This window comes from Dromiciops gliroides, chromosome 4 (assembly GCF_019393635.1).
Source record: "Dromiciops gliroides isolate mDroGli1 chromosome 4, mDroGli1.pri, whole genome shotgun sequence".
NCBI classification, from domain to species: Eukaryota; Metazoa; Chordata; class Mammalia; order Microbiotheria; family Microbiotheriidae; genus Dromiciops; species Dromiciops gliroides.
Window position 1 is genome coordinate 229,791,515 of NC_057864.1, and position 21,349 is coordinate 229,812,863.

General features: G+C 35.1%; 1 protein-coding gene across 1 annotated transcript; it reads left to right on the forward strand.

Moving 5' to 3' along the window:
• The first annotated feature begins 540 nt into the window (after positions 1 to 540).
• On the forward strand, positions 541 to 1,479 carry LOC122754884 (olfactory receptor 2AJ1-like). Its single transcript, XM_044003321.1, has one exon. It carries the CDS (start codon positions 541 to 543, stop codon positions 1,477 to 1,479), a length of 939 nt encoding a protein of 312 aa, XP_043859256.1.
• The last annotated feature ends 19,870 nt before the right edge of the window (positions 1,480 to 21,349 follow it).

Consider the following 21,349-nt stretch of genomic DNA (forward strand, 5'->3'; position numbering starts at 1 on the left):
TGTAGATTTTGTAGTTATCTCTATAAAGAAGAAAACTAAACCTTACCAGAGCAAATATAAAGAGAGTAAAGAAAAATTTGTTGACTTGAAAGTTTCTGTTTATAACAGAGATGCAGTCAGTAGAAAAGGAGAAATTCAAGATGAGATAGATGGGGAGAATTATTAAAGGAACAAGCTCCTGAAAATTATATTAGAGGCATAAAGAGAGGGATTGGTTTTGACAAGGAAATTGAAACAAAGGAGGAAGGACTGATGGAGATTTACAGAGTTAACCTCACTTTCCTCAGGCAGGTAAGAGTCAAAGTCATCAACTGAGAAAGGGAGGTCCACATACAATGTATGAGGCATGGAGAGATAGAAGGGAGAGACACAAACAGTGAAGGAAGCAATGTACAGAGGAGAGAGGCCTAGGTGTTTATAAATCAGTGAGGTGTGGGAGTTCAGAAAACTAGAAAAACAGTCTAATAACATTCAATAAAACTCCATGCTCTTTCTGGTTTTATTTGATAGCTCTTTAACCAAAAGTGATGAAGCTGAGCCATGGGCAGAGTCAATCAGACGACAGATTTCATCCTCCTGGGACTTTTCCCTGAGATCAAGCACCTTGCTATTCTTATCTCCATCATCTTCCTGATCTACATGGTTGCTGTCACTGGAAATGCTCTGCTCATCCTCCTCATCTTGGGTGATTCCCGGCTCCACACTCCCATGTACTTTTTACTCAGCCAACTCTCCCTCATTGACTTGACTTTAATCTCCACAGTTGTCCCCAACATGGTCACCCACTTTTTCTCAGGAAGGAGAAATATTTCACAAACTGGATGTGGAACCCAAATTTTCTTCACTTTAACTCTGGGGATTTCTGAATGTCTTCTGCTGACCTTTATGTCCTATGACCGCTATGTGGCCATCTGTAACCCCTTACGTTACTCAGTCATCATGAGCCACACTGTGTGTGTGCAGATGGTCATTGGATCCTGGATAGGGGGGACTCTAACTTCCTTAGTCCATACTGCCTATGCTATGCATTTCCCCATCTGTGGCTCCAGAGAGATTCTTCATTTCTTCTGTGAGGTTATGGCACTACTAAAGCTTACTTGTGAGGACATCTCAGCATATGAGAAGTCAGTGGTAGTCTCAAGCTTTCTGGTGGTTCTTATCCCTTTGAGCCTCATTTTGCTTTCCTATGCATTCATTTTTCTTACCATCTTCCGCATGAACTCCCCTGAAGGGAGGAACAAAGCCCTAGCCACCTGTTCTTCTCACCTTAGTGTGGTAACTCTCTATTTTGGTCCAGCTATCTTAATCTACATGAGGCCTGGCTCTTCCCAGACTCCTAAATTGAACCAGGCTCTTTTTTTGTTTGATTCCATCCTCACTCCCATGCTGAATCCCATTATTTATAGCTTAAGGAACAAAGATGTGGTGGCAGCTGTAAGGAAAATATTGAGAAATCTGTTCTCAAAAGGAAAGATTTAGACACTTAGGTTGCATTGCATTAAGGCAGTCTCAAATCATTACCTTTCTATTTTAGTCATAAAATTATAGTGTATGGCTGGGAAAACAATAGGAGTAAGGAGGCATGACACTATAAATTTGGAGCTAAAAAGGCTAGGTTTGAATCTCAGCTCTGCTATTTGATACTTAATATGAGTTCAGGCCTCACTCCTATAGGCTCCAGTTTCCTGCCATACAGGACTTCTGTCAAGAGCCTAACAAATTCCAGTATGAGAGTCATAGCAATGATATAATGTAGAGAAAATATGTAAACAATGATTTTATGAATAAAGAAACTGAGACCAAGAACAGGGAAGTGACTTGCCCAACATTAGCAGGTAGTTAACTGGAGACAAAAGTCCAGGTTTCATTCCTTGAAGTCCAGTAGTGGTTGCTAGACCTTACTATCCTACAACCCAAACCTAATAGTCTTTTTAACCTCTTTCTTCCACTTGCATACAAAATCTTCCACGCACAAGCATCACTCTGTAGGAGAGTGAGACTGCCTCCTCAGAGTAAGGTGGGCACAAATGCCATTGGGATGGGTTTTGAGAGATTTGAACTTCTGAAGAGTGAGACTCCAAATGAAAGTCATTAAAATGTTATGTTCTATTCTATCCCATACAATTACTCTGGTTTTGAAATGAATTGTTGACATGAAGCCCAGCATGCAGGAGAACATTTCCTATGTTCTTAGTACAACCAACTGCTTTCCTTTTTTCAACCAACTTTATCCCCTTCTCCTGTTCTCCTTACTCCCTTTGCAATTCCCATTTCCATCTTTGCAATTGGACTGTCCTTTATGATCCTAATCCATTTTTAAGCTATGTCTCTGAAAGAAACCTTGGGGAAATGAACGTTATTCCAATGTACTCCCACTAAGCTCAGCTGAGACATCAAACAGGTCAAAGAAGTTTGTTTTGGTGAGTGGCTAATTGACTGGCAACTACTAAAACACTGGCCACTGAGGGCAGCTAGGTGGCACAGTGGATAAAGCACTAGCCCTGGATTCAGGAAGAACTGAGTTCAAATCCAGCCTTAGAAACTTGACACTTACTGACTGTGTGACCCTGGGTAAGTCATTTAACTCTCATTACCCTGCAACAAAACAATAACAACAACAACAACAACAAAAAACAAAACAAAAAAACAACAACAAAAAAAAAACCATTGGCCACACATACTAGTAGAGAATAAAGCAGAATCTTATAGTAGAAAGGGCCCTAGATTTAGGGTCTAAAGTTCCAGATTTGATTCTTGGATATGTTCCATGCTACCATGTGAACTAGGGAATGTCATACCCAGTTTCCTCAGCTATAAAAATGTAGGATTTAGACAGCAGAGTAATAGACTTGACGTGACTACCTGTGTATCAGTCTACCATTTAACTGTGACCTGGGGCAATTCGCTTTACCTCTCTCAATCCCAATTTTCTCCACTACAAAAAGAAGACTAGGTGCTTCTTAACATCCTTCCTAAAACATGGTGTCTGGAACCCAACACAGTGCTTTAGGTGTGAGATAAGCAGGACAGATCATCGTGAAATTGTCACTGATAATACATTTATTTTATTGGCTACCACATTTCACTCTTAGGGCATATTAGCCTTAGTTGAAAAGCTCAAACATTCGCATATGAATTGTTGTCTGCTCTTAACTACTTCATCTTAAATGCAGAAAATTGATTTTTAAAAAGAAAATCTTGAACACTTAGCTCTCTTGAATTTAATCTTATTTGAGTTAGCCTAATATTCTACCTTCTAGAGATCATATTAGATCATGACTTCCACCTAGAATATTACATATGCATCCCAGTTTTGTGTTATCTACAAAGTTGATTAACATGTCAATTATGCTTTCATCCAAGAAATAAGTGTGTATATGTATATATGTGTGTATGTATATTTGTATATACACATACACATACACCTCTTTGTGTCTAATGGTAGCCAAGGGGGGGGGTGTAGAGGAGAAGGGTAAAAAAAGAAGAAAAAAAGAAATTTACATGATAATTTTGTTGTATATTTGAATGTAATAGCAACTTGTCTATATCTTTAGACAAGGTAAGGGAAGAGGGGACAATATGCTAGTTGCAAGAATGTCAAGAACAAAGGAGAGGTAGGTACTCCAATTGGTACAAGGAATATCAGTGAACAGAAGTAGCTTCCTTTTCCTTAATATAATATTAGGGTTCCATACCCTCTGAAATATCCAGATTAATGGTGGAGCTATACTATAAACTCTGCTGTTTTCATAAGACCACCTATTTAGTTATTTGGTTTAGCAGAGGGTATATAATTTCTCTGAAGTGTTCTGAATTGCTCCCTTTTAAAAAAAAAAAACATTCTAGGGAAGGCATTGGCAAAATACATCTATTGGTTCTAATCTCAAAGGAAGAACCTTTCATTGTTCTTGCTTCCTCCAGGCCCTAGGGCACTCTACCACATCTACCAGCACCACCCAGGAATTAGTATAGATAAAACTATTCTATCCCTAAAGATTCTTTTACATGACAGCTTGCTGTTTAGCTTATTGGGAGGACTTTTCAATAAATCTAACTCTTAGGTTGTTCTTGCATTACTTGGCAGAAGATAACCATTATGTTTCAGTTGTGTATGATGGGATGATCCTAAAAAATAAAATTGGATAGGAAGAAGTAAAATGCAGCAGTTATTTCATACAAACAAGGTGTGAATGGAAGTACTGTTACAGTGAAGGTAGGAGAAAGTGGAGAGCTAGCAATGTTACAACCTTATTCTCATAAAAACTGGGTTAAAGAAGAAATAACAAATGTCTAGAAGGCAATAAAAATCTTAAGTTACAAAAATAGGAAGGGAGGGGATAGGATAAGGGAGGGATTCTTACAAGGGGTAGAGATTAGGAAGGCAGTGGTTAGAACTAAATTAGATGGGGGCAGCTCAGTGGTGCAGTGGATAAAGCACTGGCTCTGGATTCAGGAGGACCTGAGTTCAAATCTGGCCTCAGACTTGGGCAAGTCACTTAACCCTCATTGCCCCACAAAAAAGAAAAAGAAAAAGAAAAAGAAGTAAATTAGACTCAAGAGGGACAGAGGAAAAAGGATAAACAGAGTAAGGAAAAATGGGATGAAGGGAAATGCACAACTAGTAACTTTGAATGTCAATGGAATTAATTCACCTATAAGTATAAAAGAAACAATAGAATGGATTAAAAACAAGAACCCAACAATATGTTGACTACAAGAAACACATTTACAAATGAGAGATACACATAGAGTAAAAATAAAGGACTGGGGGGCAGCTAGGTGGCGCAGTGGATAGAACACCAGCCCTGGAGTCAGGAGTACCTGAGTTCAAATCCAGCCTCAGACACTTAACACTTACTAGCTGTGTGACCCTGGGCAAGTCACTTAACCCCAATTGCCTCACTAAAAAAAAAATTAAAAAATAAAAAATAAAGGACTGGAATAGAATTGATTATGCTTCAGCTGATGAAAAAAAACCCCAACAAACTGAGGTAGCAATCATGATCTCAGACAAAGTTAAAGCTAAAATAAATTTAGTTAAAGAGATAAATAGGGAAATTTATATTATATTATTATAAAAGGTACCATAGATAATGAAGAAATATCAATGCTAAATGCTATAGCATTCAAATTTTTAAAGGAAAAGCAAAATGAATTATAGGTGGAAATAGACAGCAAAACTATAATAGTGGGGGAATTTCAAACTTTCCCTTTTAAAACTATATAAATTTAACTAAAAATAAATAAGAAAGAAGTCAATCAAATGAATAGAATCTTAGATAAGCTAGATATTTGAAGATAAGTGAATGAGAATAGAAAGAAATATAATTTTTTCTCAGTGTTACATGATACCTTTACAAAAATTTACCATATATCAGGCCATAAAAACTTTATAGCTAATGCAGAAAAGAAAAATATTAAATAAATCATTTAAGATCATATTTCAATAAAAACATATATAATAAGAGACCATGGAAACACAGATTAAAAATTAATTGGAGACAAATAAACTAATCTTAAAGAATGAGTGGGTGAAAGAACAAGACAAAAAAAATTTCATTAAAGAGAATAACAATAATGAGACAACTTACCAAAACCTATGATATGCAGGAAGACCAGTAATCAGGGTAAAATTTAATAGAGAAAGGGGAAACTAATGAATTAGGTATTTTTTAAAAAAACTAGAAAAAGAACAAATTGGAAACAACTGGGAGTATGCCTGCCAAGACATACCCAGGAACTACATAAACATAATTATAAAATACTTTTTATATTACTAAAGTCAGATTTTAAAAATTGCTCATAGGTGGGCACAATAAATATAATAAAAATGACAATTTTTTCTAAACTAATCTTATTCAATGCCACACCAATTAAATTACCAAAACCTTAATTATAGAAAATAATAACAAAATTAATTTGGAAGAAGAAAAGGTCATGAATATCAAAGGAATTAATGAAAAAATATAAAAGAAAGATTTAGTGGTACTGGATTTTAAACCATAGTATATAGTAATAATTATTAAAACTATCTGGCACTGGCTAAGAAATAAAAAAAGTAGACCAATAAATGAAACAGAGTAGACATATGATTTATAGCAGCAAATAAATGTAGTAACCTTGTATTTGACAATTATAAAGACTCAAGATTTTGGGATAAGAATTCATTATTTGATAAAAATTGTTTTGAAAACTGGAAAGCAGCATGGCAGAAATTGAGCATAGACCAATATCTTATACTGGTTGTGAACAGGTCAAACTGAAAATGTGGCCTAGATATAAAGAGATATTACAAGAAAATATGGACATAAAACATATTACCTACAAGACTTATGCTACCCATAACAACAATAAACAAGAGGTAGAGAGCACTGCGAGTTGTGAAATGGACAATTTCATTTACATTAAATTAAAAAGATTTTGTACAAATAAAACAACTGTAGCCAAGATCAGAAGGAAAGCAGAAAAATTTGGGGCGGAGGGGGAATTTTATAGACAGTTTCTCAGATAAAGGTCTCACATCTCAACTATATAAAAAACCGTGTCAAATCTATGAGTACAGGGGCAGCTAGGTGGCACAGTGGATAGAGCACTGGCCCTGGAGTCAGGAGGACCTGGGTTCAAATCTGACCTCAGATACTTGACACTTACTAGCTATGTGACCCTGGGCAAGTCACTTAACCCCAATTGCCTCACTAAATTAAAAAAAAAATGACAACAAATCTATGAGTACAAGTTATTCCCCAACTGATAAATGGTCAAAGGATATGAACAGGCAGTTTGCCAAGGAAGAAATCAAAACAATTTATAGTCATATGAAAAAATGCTCTAAATCATTATTGATTAGAAAAATGCAAATTAAAATAACCTTGAGATATCATTTTATACCTATCAGATTGGCTAAAAAAATTGAAAGGAAAAGCAACAAATGTGGGAGGGGATATGGAAAAATTCACTGTTGGAGGAACTGTGAACTGATCCACCTGTTCTGGAAAGCAATCTGGAATTATACCCAAAGAGTTGTTAAACTGCTTATACCCTTTCATCCTGCAATACCACTACCACTAGGTCTATTTCCAAAGATGATTAGGGAAAAGGAAAAAAGAACCTATATGTTCTGTTTGTAGCGGCTCTTGTGCTGCCAAAGAACTCAAAATTGCGGAGATGCCCTTCAGTGCAGGAATGGCTGAAAAAAAATGGGGTATATGACTGTGATGAAATACTACTATGCAATAAGAAATCATGAGCAGAATGATTTTAGAAAAACTTGGATAGATTTGCACAAAATAATGAAGAGTGAAATGAGCAGAAACAAAAGATTGTTGTATACAGTAACAGCAATATTGTTTTAAGAACAACTTTGAGTGACAAGATCATTTTGACTATTATAAATAACAAAATTAACTACAAAAGACCTATGAAGGAAGACACTATCTGTATCCAAAGAAAGAACTGATAAATAAAAGTACATATAAAATGATTTTATAAATACATACGGGGGCAGCTAGGTAGCACAGTGGATAAAGCACTGGCCCAGGATTCAGGAGTACCTGAGTTCAAATCCAGCCTCAGACACTTGACACTTACTAGCTGTGTGACCCTGGGCAAGTCACTTAACCCCCATTGCCCTGCAAAAAAAACAAAACAAAACATACATATTTTTGTCTAATAGCCATGGGGGGGGGGGGTGTAGAGAAAAAGACAGTTACATGATTACTTTATTACACATTTGAAATAAATAGCAAGTTGTACAAAATAGATTTGAAGTTTCATTTGCCATCATCCTTTTTTATTCTATAAATTAAAAATAAAATAAAATTTAAGAAATAAAAAACAAACAAAAAAATCAAGGTTAAAAAGGTATCTTTTCTATTTGGAACTAAAATGTGTCAAAAGATAAATCTAGGAGAGTGCTACAATGGGAATATGATTTCATGTACCAGCAAGGCTAGTGGAGGGAAAAGGGAACTGAACTCAAAGGAATGAGTTCTGGTTCCCATACTTGAAATTCTGTTACTTTTAACAAGAAAGTTTGCTTTTTTGAGCTTCAGTTTCTCATATATCAAATGGCTATAATGACATTTGCATGACTCCAAGACACATAACTCTAGAGAAGTCACTTAATCTCTCAGTGCCCCCGGGCACCTCTATAAAACTATAAATTCTAGCCCTGTATTGGTCAAGTAGGTTTGCTCATTGGGAATTCCCTACATGAATGAAATCACATGACCAGACCAAAAAACTAATTAGTATTACCTCCATTATACTGTTGTTTACAGAATCATATATTTAGAACCAGAAGAGATATTAAAAACTGTATAATCCAACCCTTTCATTATAAAGATTCAGAAACTGATACTTAAGAGAAGCTTGCTAAGTTCATATTTGTTGTAAGTTACAGAGTGGGACTTCAATTTTTATCTTTTTACTTTAAATCCAATGTGAGAACTAAATGATAACACATGTTTTAGGACTTTTAAAAGCATTAGGTAGAAGCAGCTAGGTGGTACAGTGAATAAAGCACCAGGCCTGGATTCAGGAGAACCTGAGTTCAAATTCAGCCTCAGACACTTGACACTTACTAGCTGTGTGACTCTGAGTAAGTCACTTAACCCTCATTGCCCTGAAAAAAAAAAAGGTGGCTTTAAAAACATTATGTAAATGTAATCTAGTAGGAATCATTACAAAAGTAAATATTTCTGTTAAGAATGAAGATAACTGTGTAGACACAGTTTCTATGATCTCTCTGGGCCTGAGAGGAAAATCATTTGCCCAGAGTTATTCATAGAAAGGGATAGAAAACAGCTAAGTAATTATTTTTCTCAAGTTTGTGTGTGTGTGTGTGTGTGTGTGTGTGTGTGTGTGTGTGTGTACTATACTCAGGTCTAATTTATGTAATGTGTATTCATTAAAGACCAAGTCTGGACTTTCCTATGGACATGTCCCAAGAGAGTTTGGACCTCAAATTGAAACTTGGCATGGGCTTAAAATGGTTCATTTTATCCACCATCCTACATGGAACCCCCATGGTATTTTAGGCATCTGAATAGGCTGAGGACCAAGGCAAGTGTGATTACATCCAACTCCACTGACCCCAATTAAATGGTTACATATATTCCAAAGAGGGCCCACTTTTTAATATTTCATTGTTGGAAGTGTGACAGGGTGCTGAATGGGGAAAATTCAGATGCTTATCATATTTCTGAGAGTCAGCAATAACTGGACATGAATGAGGTTTGAAGATACCTATACTGCCAGAAAGAGGCACTGAGTCCTCTCTGATTAAGGGAAGTATAAGGAGGAAATATGGTTAGGGGAAAGATTCCTCAGACCAGAAGTCAAGGGACTTGGGCTGCGGTTATAATTTTGTTTCTTTGTATTGAGTATGTATGCGCCACTGTTTCTCAGCCTCCTTATCTCTCAAATGAGGATACTAATACTTTCCCTATCCTACAGAATTGTTATGAGAATAAAATGAGACTAAAAATATTCATCATAGCTGTGGACTAAAAAAAGCACAGGGTGTCCCCAAAGTTTCAGGGAATGTTTAAGCTTTGATAGCTTCAAATTTAAGTGCTAAAAACTGCTGTAAGACTTTGGGGATACCTCACTTATATAATAATATATTTGCATTTAAAACATAATTTATATGGCCTATCTTATGTTAAATTCAATATGAATATCTTTGACAACTATAAAATGTAAGGACTGTCCCAAACTGATTAAATCACAGGCTCAAACCCTGTCACACCCTCACTGCTAAATACTGTTCTCTTAGAGCTAGGTAGAGTTTCATTTGTTAGGGCCACACTTGCAATTTTACTGATAAGCAAACTCTATCAATGCAGCTTATAGTCTTAGAAAGGATTCCAGGGTATTGACAGTCTGCCACACTGACTTTCAGGTAGAATTGTTTTTTAAATTAACATGATTCTCTGGCTAGCAATTTTAAAACTCACATAATTCAGTGAGTAAATTTACGTAATTAATTCAGGATTGAAGAAATTGACTTCTCTGACAGAACATACAAAGAGGGAGTTTGTTCTTCTGTTTGGGTTTGGAACAAGAACTGTTGATCCTTTTTGACTGGAAAGGAGAAAGAAATGCAACTATGTTGTAAAGCATGATTTATATTAATAGAAATCAACCCAGGTCTCTCCTTGTTCTTCAGGCCACAATGGAAAGTCCTGCAAAGCTGGGAAGAGGAGATAATATTTCATTTGTTCATATAGTAAAAAGAGTCAAGTTCTTCCATACCTACAACAGAGCAATTTCATATTCAATTTCCATACATTAGTTTTTGATGCCCTGTTCTGTGATTTGCAGAGCAGAGAATTAACTACTTAATGATGTATGAAATCTGTCTCAAGATATGGTTCTGTTAAACATCTATCCAAATGAAAACTGAAAACCCCATCCATTTATCCAAACGTTTTGAAACATCCAATTCGTTTTTGGTCATTTTTAGCCCGTGTGGCTAGAATTCTTCCTGAGAAAAATGTTGTTGTAAATTGTCTTTTTGTTTGAAATAGTATTTCTCCTTATGCATTTTGCATTGCTAGTTCAGAAGTTGTCAGATTCTCTGAGTCATAATTCACATATTGGCATTCAGACTTAAAGACAACATGTGCCTGTTTACATTTGCTAAATGGCACAATGTGAGTGGGGGATACTGAGCACATCTATCTGACCATTTTCTTTTGCAGAGGCATTTGGAGAAATTGAATCACTCTTCTGTGTTTTAGCATTGGAGACACTGTCACTACACAGCCTCCTTCCCAGGTCAGGGTTGCCTTCACTTCCATTTCCTATAAGGCACACTGCAGGATGAGAACTGTGGTTTGTCAAATGTGGGTGATGGGTCTGTGAAGTTAAAGGGATGTGAAGAGTTAAAGCAATTGCTTAATTTGAGTCTATAGATATTGATGTTTGATTAATCTGACAAAGTAATTTTATAAGTCTTTAAGAAAATTGCCTTGGGAAAACTTCTGGCTATAATGACTCAAACTTTCACAATTTTTGAATCAGATCTTTTCTACCCCAGTGCAAAAAGAACCTGACACTAAATTATGCATCTCTCTCTTCTCCTCCAAACCAGGCATGCTATCACAAAATGCCCTCTGGATGATGCCACCACTCTTAAAGGTAAGAAGAGCAAGAGGAATGGAATGGAATGGGATGGGATGGGACATTGTGTAAACCCAGAGATCAGAGGCTGGTGAAGGAAAACCAAGGGAAGCAAAGGTTTTGGAGGGTTGTTTTTTTTCCTTCAGTGATTTATGCTTCAAATATATGAATTGAATGAAGTTCAAGAAAAGAAAAGAATTTGTTTGGATTAGAAATCTGTAAGCCTGGATTGTATTGCAAACATAGTCATTAGTAGAGTTTGTTACTTTGGGTAGTTCAAACAACCTCTTTGGGCCTCATCTATAAAATGAGGACATTGGACTACATCATGCACACTAGATACAAAGTAATTCTTCTTCTTTCTTTCCATAATTAAAGAGAAGTCTGAAGTTTAAAACTGGGAATTTAGTGATTAAAGATCCCATCATTCATGAGGAGACTGGATACTTGATAGGGTGGAGTAAGGAAAAAACTTGTGGGAAAAAGGGAAGTGTAAAGGCCAAAGACAAACTTCACCTACTTCAGAGTTTTGGTCCAGAATGGTTGGTCATCATTGCAGAATGTAGTGACAACATTCAAACTTCATAGATAAGAAAAACTTTCTTTGCTTTTTGGGGGCTGAGAAACAGAATTCTACATTCTGGTAACACCTAAAGGTAGCTTCTGTGTTCATTGTTGCTGCTGTTATTATCTGTCTGGACCTAGGACTCAATCATTGCAGGGAGGTTCTGGAGAGGGAATGTCCTCCACCTCTATGCACTAGCAACTGTTATACAATTTATAGTCTTAGAACATTGCTTAGGGGCACCGAGAGGGTAAATGAATAACCCAAGACCACAAAGCTAATATATATCAGAGGTGATACTTTTATTATTTTCATTATTAGTAATACTTCCAATAATGTATCTCAGAACCACAAAGCACTTTTACATACATTAGCACATGCATGTAAATCCATACTTAAGGTAGGTAGTATAAATGTTTTTCTCTGTTTCACAAATGAAGAAATTTCGAATCATAAAAAAAGTGAAATGATTTCCATAAGTTAATACAGAAAGTCATTAGGAGGACCAAGATTCAAATTCAGACCTTCTGATTCCACTCTTTCTACCACATCACAATGTCTCCCCCTTCTATTTGGGATTGTGTCATCTGATAGATTAAATAATTAGGCATATAAAAGCCTAACATAAATAAAACTTTTCTAATTTTTGATGTATTATTGGAAATCATTGATTCTTGATTTCCTTTACATAATTTTTATTATTTGAAGATGTCAGGGTACTTTTTCTTAGTTAGGAGGTTATTGAGCTAGCTGAAATATGTCCCATAGAATGTAAAATTTTATTTAAGGTCTCAAATATTTCTCCAGTAAGAAGCCATAGGGAAAATTTCAACTGTCCCCAACTTTTTGGAAGCATGCAAATCCATTTTCCCTTTGTGAACCCTCTAAATTTAGTTTAATCTGTAACTAGACTTAGTTTACATAAAACATCTGTTTAAATGATCCAAGAAGGACTTACAATAAAGATTGCTACCATTCCAAGACAAAGAACTGATGGTGTCTGAATACAGATTAAAGCATATTTTATTATTATTTTTCTTGGGGTTTTTTGTCTTTTTTTTTTACTAATATGGAAATGTTTTGCATGACTACACATATATCACCTATATAGGACCTCTTGCCTTCATAAAGTGGGGGAGGGAGAAAGGGAGAAAATGTGGAACTCAAAGTTTTAAAATTAGTTGTTGAAAATTAGTTTTACATATAATTGGGGAAAAATAAAAATGCATAATAAAGAAAATTTTGGGGGGAAACTAAAAAGAGTCTGTTTAACTTGATTTATTTCCTTAAGGGAATAAATAAAATTATGACTCTGTTTAATTAGTTTTTTTTTAACTTCTGTGACATTGAAAGAAGCATGGAATTATGAATCTATTTTTCTTCAATTTTATGGCCTAAGAGGAATGTATAAGATTGCAATATGTAAAAATAATTTTGGGGGGGCAGCTAGATGGCGCAGTAGATAGAGCACCAGCCCTGGAGTCAGGAGTACCTGAGTTCAAATCCGGCCTCAGACATGTAACACTTACTAGCTGTGTGATCCTGGGCAACTCACTTAGCCTCAACTGCCTCACTAAAAAATAATAATAATAATAATAATAATAATAATAATAATAATAATTTTTTCTATCACTCTGATCTAATTTTGTATGCAACAGGCATTGCTAGAATGCTGATCTTGGTTCAGGTTTCCTTGTTTTTGTCTGAAATCTGAACTTTTGCATAAGCATAATAAAACCTAAGGGGTTTTTACTCCCATAATTTCTACATTGTGTTGGATAAATTTTGGTAGCAGTTACCTGTCACATGAATTCAGAAAAGAAAAATTTCAACACTTACACATTCGTGTCTTGCTTTGCTATTAATCACATATTGTAATAATATATTCTATTAATCATATATTCTTGATTTCCTATTAATCCTATTAATCAATTTCAACAGTAGTTACCTGTCACATCAGCTCGAAAAGGATATATTTTCCAATAACAAATGCTTATCTTGCTTTTCTATTAATCATATATTCTTGCAGAGATGTTTATACAGATCAGTATATGGTTTGCAGAATTAATGTGTATCTAAGCACATAGTGTTAATGCACACTTTTAAAGAACTTTCACATATGGTGCTTTACTTTATCCAAGCAAGATCCCTCTGAAGTAGGCAAGGCAAGTGCTCCTCAACCCATTTCAATGATAAAACTATCAATATATACATTGTGTTAAGTGCCTATAGTGACACAATAAATTAGAACCACAGTTAGTTAGAATCCAGGTCTCCCACAACCAGGTCTGATGCATTTCCCCCAAGAAATCAAGAAGGGAAATGTAAAACTTTATAAACCAAATTCCTCACAGAGAAGTTTATATTTGATCTTAGAATTAATATGGGGATATTGAGGTTTACTTAATGGAATACTCAGACCTAGACTTTAGGAAAATAACAACTGTGCAAAAACCTTATTATACCTACACTAGTGAATGTCTACAAAGATAAAGACCACTTCAGTTCAGAGTTGGAAGGGACCTCAGTGGCCTTTTATCTGAAGCAGAATTTATCTAGTCTACCTTTTATCTGAAGCAGAATTCTTCAATATATGCTTAACGAGAGGTCCTGCAGTCAATGGAAAGGAACTGGTTACCTACAGAGATCACCCATTCTATGTTTGGATGGTTCTCCTTACAAAGAATTTTATCCTAACATCTCAGTTAAATTTATTTCTTTGCAACTTTTACCTATAAATCCTAGTCCTTTACTTTTCTTTTTTTAGAAAAAAGTTTCGTTAATGTGGTTTTTAACATTACTAACATTTACAAATTATTCCCTCTTCATGCGAGATCGTTTTTAACAAATTAAAGCAGGTAAGTAATATTAATAACATAGTGACTTGTTCTGAAATCATATGGAGCAATTCACATTTGTAGCACCCCTACCTCTAATTTTTTAAAATAATAAACCTTTTTATTTATTGTTTTGAGTTCCAATTTTTATCCTTCTTTCCCTCACTCCCCTTACCCCTCTCTGAGGTGATAATCAATCAGATATGGGTTACACATGTGTAATTATGTAAAACATTACCATACTAGTTATTTTGTAAAAGAAAACTTGAATGAAAGAAAAAATGAAAGAAAGTGAAAAATAACATGCTTCAGCCTGTGTTCAATTAATATCAGTTCTTTCTCTGGAGGTGGATAGTATGCTTCATCATGAGTCCTTTGGGATTGTCTTGTATCATTGTATTGCTGGGAATAGTTACAACATTCACAGTTCTTCATTAAAAAATACTGCTGTCTCTGTGTAAAATGTTCTCCCGGTTCTGCTCACTTTACTATACATCAGTTCATAAAGTCTTTCCAGGCCTTTCTGAAATCATCCTGTTTGTCATTTCTTGTAACACAATAATATTCCATCACAATCATATGCCACGACTTGTTTAGCCATTCCCCAATTGATGAGCATTCCCTTGATTTCCAGTTCTTAGCCACCACAAAAAGAACTGCAATAAATATTTTTGAACAAATAGGTCTTTTTCTCTTTTGGGGGATGTCTTTGGTCTATAAACCTAGCAGTGGTATTGCTGGGTCAAAGGGTATGCATAGTTCTATAGCCCTTTGGGCATAGTTCCAAATTGCTCTCCAGAATGGTTAGATCTTTTCACAACTCCACCAACAGTGGATTAGCATCCCAGTTTTCCTTTATCCTCTCCAACATCAAATAATTTCCTTTTTTTTGTTATATTTGCCAGTCTGATAGGTGTGAGGTGATACCTCAGAGTTGCTTTCATTTACAATTCTCTGATCAATAGTGATCTAGAGCATTTTTTTTTACATGACTATGGGTAGCTTTGATTTCTTTGTCTTGTTAAGGGGTAAAATTCTAGCTAAACTGTCTAAAATATCTAATGAGCGGTCGCCAATAAATTATAAGCTTTAGCAAGAGTTAGACTTTTAAGCATTTATTAAGGAGAATAAGAATTTGGTAAAGAGAGAGAGAAAGGCCTAGATTCCTATCTATTAAAGGGAGAGCACATTTCTAGCTCCCCTCTCCACCAGCGTCCTCAGGAAAGAGAGTGAGACCGAGCACCAGTCTCTTCCTTCCTCCTCCCACTAGCCCGCGTCACTTCCTGATGCCAAAGAAAAGACTCCTGGTCTTGCGCTCAAAGACCTTCGCTCCATGGGTGGAACTCTTCTACAGTAAGTCTCCAGCAGGTGGCGTCATTCCAATCGTTACAATTCCCCGCTTTGTTTCCTCAAGAAACGGGATGTTTCCTTGATGAAACAGTCTGAAAACTGCCTGTTCATATCCTTTGACCATTTAATCAATGGGGAATGACTTGTATTTTTATAAATTTGACTCAGTTCTCTAGATATTTGAGAAATGAGGCCTTTATCAGAGATACTTGTTTCAAAAATTCTTTCCCATTTTCCTGCTTCCCTTATAATCTTGGTTACATTAGTTTTGTTTGTACAAAACCTTTTTAATTTTATATAATGAAAATTATCTATTTTCCCTTTTGTATTATTCTCTATATCTTCTTTGGTACTAAATTCTTCCTCTACCCATAAATATGACAGATAAATGATTTCATGCTCTCTTAATTTGCTTTTGGTATCACCCTTTATGTGTAAATAATGTACCCATTTTGACCTTATTTTAGTATACAGTGTGAGATGTTTCTACCATACTGTTTTCTAGTTTTCCCAGCAACTATCGTCAAATAATGAGTTTTTGTTCCAGAATCTTGGATCTTTGGGTTTATCATATACTAGATTACTATAGTCACTTACTGTAGTAGAATTTCTACCTATTCCATTCCACTGATCCACCTCTATTTCTTAGCCAGTACCAGATTGTTTTGATAATTACCACTTTAAGGAGCAACTAACTGGTGCATTAGATAAAGCACCAGTCCTGGATTCAGGACGACCTGAGTTCAAATCTGACCTCAGACACTTGACACTTACTAGCTGTGTGACCTTGGGCAAGTTGCTTAACCCTCATTGCCCCGCAAAAAAAAAAAAAAAAGATAATTACCACTTTATAACACAGTTTAAAATCTGGTACTGCTAGGCCACTGTCTTTCATATTTTTTCATTGATGCTCATGATATCCTTGAGCTTCTATTTTTCCAGATGAATTTTGTTATTAATTTTCTAGATCTAGAAAATATTTTTGATAGTTTGATAGGTATAGCACTAAATAAATAAATTAACTTAGGTGGGATTGTCATTTTTATTATATTGGCTCTGGCTACTCATGAGCAATTGATATTTTTCCAGTTGTTTAGATCGGACTTTATTTCTGTGAAAAGTGTTTTGTAGTTCTGGTTTGTGAAAAGTGTTTTGTAGTTGCTGTGTTTGTCTTGGGAGGTGGAATCCGAAGTACTTTATATTAGTCACAGTTTTAAATTTAATTTCTCTTTATAGCTATTGTTGCTGGACTTTATTGGTAATATATAGAAATGCTGATCATTTATGTGGGTTTATTTTGTATTCTGCAACTTTGCTAAAGTTGTTAATAATTCCAAGTAGCTTTTTAGTTGATTCTCTAGGATTTTCTAAGTATAACATCATATCATCTACAAAGAGTGATAGTTTTGTTTCCTCATTACCTATTGTAATTCCTTTAATTTCTTTTTCTTCTCTTATTGCTATAGCTAACATTTCTAGTATAATAGTAAATAATAGAGGTGCTAATGGGCATCCTTCTAATTTTTTACAATATTAATCTCTTTTCTCTTTCACCCACCCCATTAAAAAAGTGAAAAGAAAAACGAATTGATTACAACTATTCATAGTCAATATAAAAGCAAATATCCTCAGTGATTCTGTGTGTGTATAAAAATTTTCACCCTAATTCTATCACAACTCTGTAGAGGATTACATGTTTTATCATTGGTCCTCTGGAATCATTAATAGTCATTGTTTTAATAATAGTTTGTTACAGTTTTCAGAGCTATCTTTAGAGTGTAGTAGTTATCATATAAATTATTATGGATCTGCTCATTTAATTCTTTATTAGCTTATAAAAGTCCCCAAATTATAATATTGATGTTAAAGTGCTAATAATTCTTACTCCTTACTTCATTCTGGATCAGTTCATATGAGTCTTTCCTTGTCTTTTTTAAATCATCTATTTTGTCATTTCTTATAGTGAAATAGTACTCCGTGACCTTTTATTTCCAAAGAATAGTCCTCCAATTTCTTGAAGAAAGTTACTATGTTCTCTGTTAGAAAGCCTTTCAATACATGGCAATACAATGCCATGCTTAAAGCTTTACTGCGTGGTAGAACCTGCCCAGAGCTCTACTGGAATAACTTCTGAGAAAATAGTGTCACCTACACACCAAGATTCAAAGAGTACGGTTGGACATACACACTAGATTTCAGGTGAGCATATTTCAAAGGGGTAAAAAAGATATGGGTGTGGAGCCTATGAATTAAAATTCTATAGGGGAAGTCAGTGTAAGACAAATGGGAATTATTGAGTAAGGAAATTCTGAATGCATAAAGAGTAACAATTCCAATAAGAAAGAAAAAGCAATTTATCTAAAGAGACCAATGTGCATGTGCAGGTAACTTACCAAACAATTTACATTATTGGAAGGTTTTTGGAAAGCATGGGTAAAAATATAGGTAACAAGATAAATACAGAAGTATGACAGGACTTGCAAGAATTTGAGCTAAAATTGGGAATGAATATTAAGGAGAAGAAAGAATGGTATTTAAAACTATATTGAGTAAAAAAAAGAGAACTAAAAAGATAGGTTTTTTTTAAACATGATTACTGGTCTGGTAGATTATGCAATGCTGCAGATATAATCTACCTAGATCTTGATTAAGCATTTGGCAAAGCCTCTTCTTGTGGAAAAGATGGAGAGATTATAGGCCACTAGAGAGACACAATACAATAAATGATCTCTAAAGTATCCTACACTTTAATGGATACAAGTATATAGGAACAAATATAAAGAAAATAAATGCAAATGAATAAAAAGTAGTTAAATACAAGGAAATTTATGAGCAAGGACATTAGCAGATGGGAGTGTCAGGAAAGACTTCATGTTGAAAGTTATATTATTGGAATAGTTGCTTAGCTTCTTTGAGTTTCATTTTCCAATTTGTAAAATAAAAAGGACTGAACCAAATAGCCCCTAAGATCCCTTCCATGGCTAAGATCTTATGCTCTTTCAAGGATATCTCCAATAAAGTGCCACAATGATCTCTAATTGACTCTGTACTTTTTTTTTTTAACATTTTTAACAGTGACTTGGATAAAAGCATAAATTATATACTTATCAAAATGGCAGGTGACACAGCTGAAAGAAATAGCTACATTAGATGACAGTTAGGATTCAAACATATTTTGAAGATAAAAAATTATAAATAGACAAATGTAAAGTCCTACTTTGATTTTTGATTTTTTTTAAAAAAATTTTGGCCAGGGCAATGAGGGTTAAGTGACTTGCCCAGGGTCACACAGCTAGTAAAGTCTTACTTTGATTTCAGAAATCAACTTTTAAGTACAAAATTCAAGAAATAGTATTATATAAAAATTAATCTATAAAAAAGTTTTGGGAGCTTCATTACAATTGTAGGTTCAATAATCCAACAGTCTGATACGGCAGCCAAGAAAACATAATATTAGGCAGCATTTAAGAAGACAAATATATCCAAGAAAAGGGATGTTGTAGTCCTACTTTATTTTTATTTTGTTAGATCACATCTGGAGCATTGTTTTGAATTTAGAACACCACATTTTAGGAAAGATATTAAGAAGTTGGAGGTCATACAGAGAACATCAGTTAGGATGTTAAAGAGTCTCAAATTAGAACATATGAGGATTAGTTGAAGGAAAGAGAATTCTTTGACCTGGAAGAAAGCTTTGGGGACACAAATTTGAAGGGCTGCTACACGGAAGCTTGGCTTGGTCTCAAGGGGGCAGAGCTAAGAATAATGGTTAGAAGTTGAATAAAGATAAATTTTAGGTTGATATAATGGTTAGGGCAATTTTCCTATCCATTAGAACTATTTCCAAGAAGAATGGGGTGCCTTTGGAGCCTGTGCGTTCCTCCTCACTAATGGTTATGTTCTCATGGAGATTCACATTCCAGTCTGGATTGGACTATATAGCTTCTCATGTTGAGTCCTATACTGTTTCAACTCTGTGATAAAGATTCTGCTCATAGTAGATAGGATGATAAGAGAGGATAGAAAGAAGGAAAAATTTTTACTTTGCTTCTGTTTTCCTTTTAGAAAGACAATGATCTTTGGACTAGTGAAAAACAAACAACCAAGTTGAAATCCAAAATACTTTGAGATAAGAAGACATTTAGTTGTTCAAATCACCAGATATAGATAAAACATATTTGTCTTTTGTCCTTAAGAGTTTAAAATTTAAATTGTATAAGTAATAAATGGCATGCTTAATAATTTTGCAGATGATAAAAATTAGGACATTCTGTCAGCATGTTGGGTAAATCAGCATACAGAAAGTTTTCAAAAGTGCAGAACATTGGGCCAAACTTAATAAGATAAAATTTAAAAGAGGGGAATATAAAATGTTAATCTTTTATTAAAAATATCAAATTAACAAGTACAAGATGGGAGAAGTATGTCTAGACAGTAGTTTTGTGATAAAAGATCTTCTGGGGCTTTTAGTAGACTACAAGCTCAATGTGAGTCAACAGTGTGATATCCCAGTGTGATATCCCAGAGCCAACGCTATATAATTCTAAGGTTGTACACTGTCCAGAGGTTATAGTCCTGCTGCCCTCTGCCCTGCTCAGAGAATTTCTGGAATACTGTATCCTGCCCTGGGCATCACATTTTAAAAAGACACTAAGAATCCAGAAAGCAAATAAATGAGAGCAAGGATAATGAAGAAAGTACTTGAAATTTTGTTTTGTAATGCTGGTAAAGAAAAAACTTAGGGGAAGTTATATTTTTCAACTATTTAAAGGGTTGTCATATGGAAGAGGAATTAAACTTGTTCTATTTAATTCCAGAAGACAGAACTAGAAGCGATGGGAGAAAACTATAGAAAGACAGATTTAAACCAGATGGGCAAACCCTGTGGTGGGAATGTTGAGTTTAAGATACCAATGGGGCAACTGGCTGGAGATGTCCAACAGACAGTGGTGTGAGATGAGAATTTGGGGGGGGAAAAGAGGGAGGGGAGGAGGGGAGGGAAGAAGGGAGGAGAGAGAGAGAGAGAGAGAGAGAGAGAGAGAGAGAGAGAGAGAGAGAGATTAGGATTGGGTACATAGATTTTGTAGTTATCTCTATAAGGAAGAAAATTCAACCTAACAGAGAGAGTGTAAAGAGAATAGAGAAGAGGGCCTAATTTCTTTTCTTTTTTTTTTTTTGCGGGGCAATGAAGGTTAAGTGACTTGCCCAGGGTCACACAGCTAGTAAGTGTCAAGTGTCTGAGGCCGGGTTTGAACTCAGATACTCCTGAATCCAGGGCCAGTGCTTAATCCACTGCACCACCTAGCTGCCCCCCAATTTCTTTCAAGTAAAGTTTTGTTGATTTGAAAATTTGTGTTTATAGCAGAGATACAATCAGTAGAAAGGGAGAAATTTAGGATGAGATAGATGGGGAGATTTATTAAGAGAACAAGCTTCTAAAAAAGAGAGGGAAAGCTGAGATTTAAAATTG

What these genes read in the sequence shown, in the direction of transcription:
- LOC122754884 (XM_044003321.1), top strand. Translation starts at nt 541, where the DNA reads ATGGGCAGAGTCAATCAGACGACAGATTTCATCCTCCTGGGACTTTTC.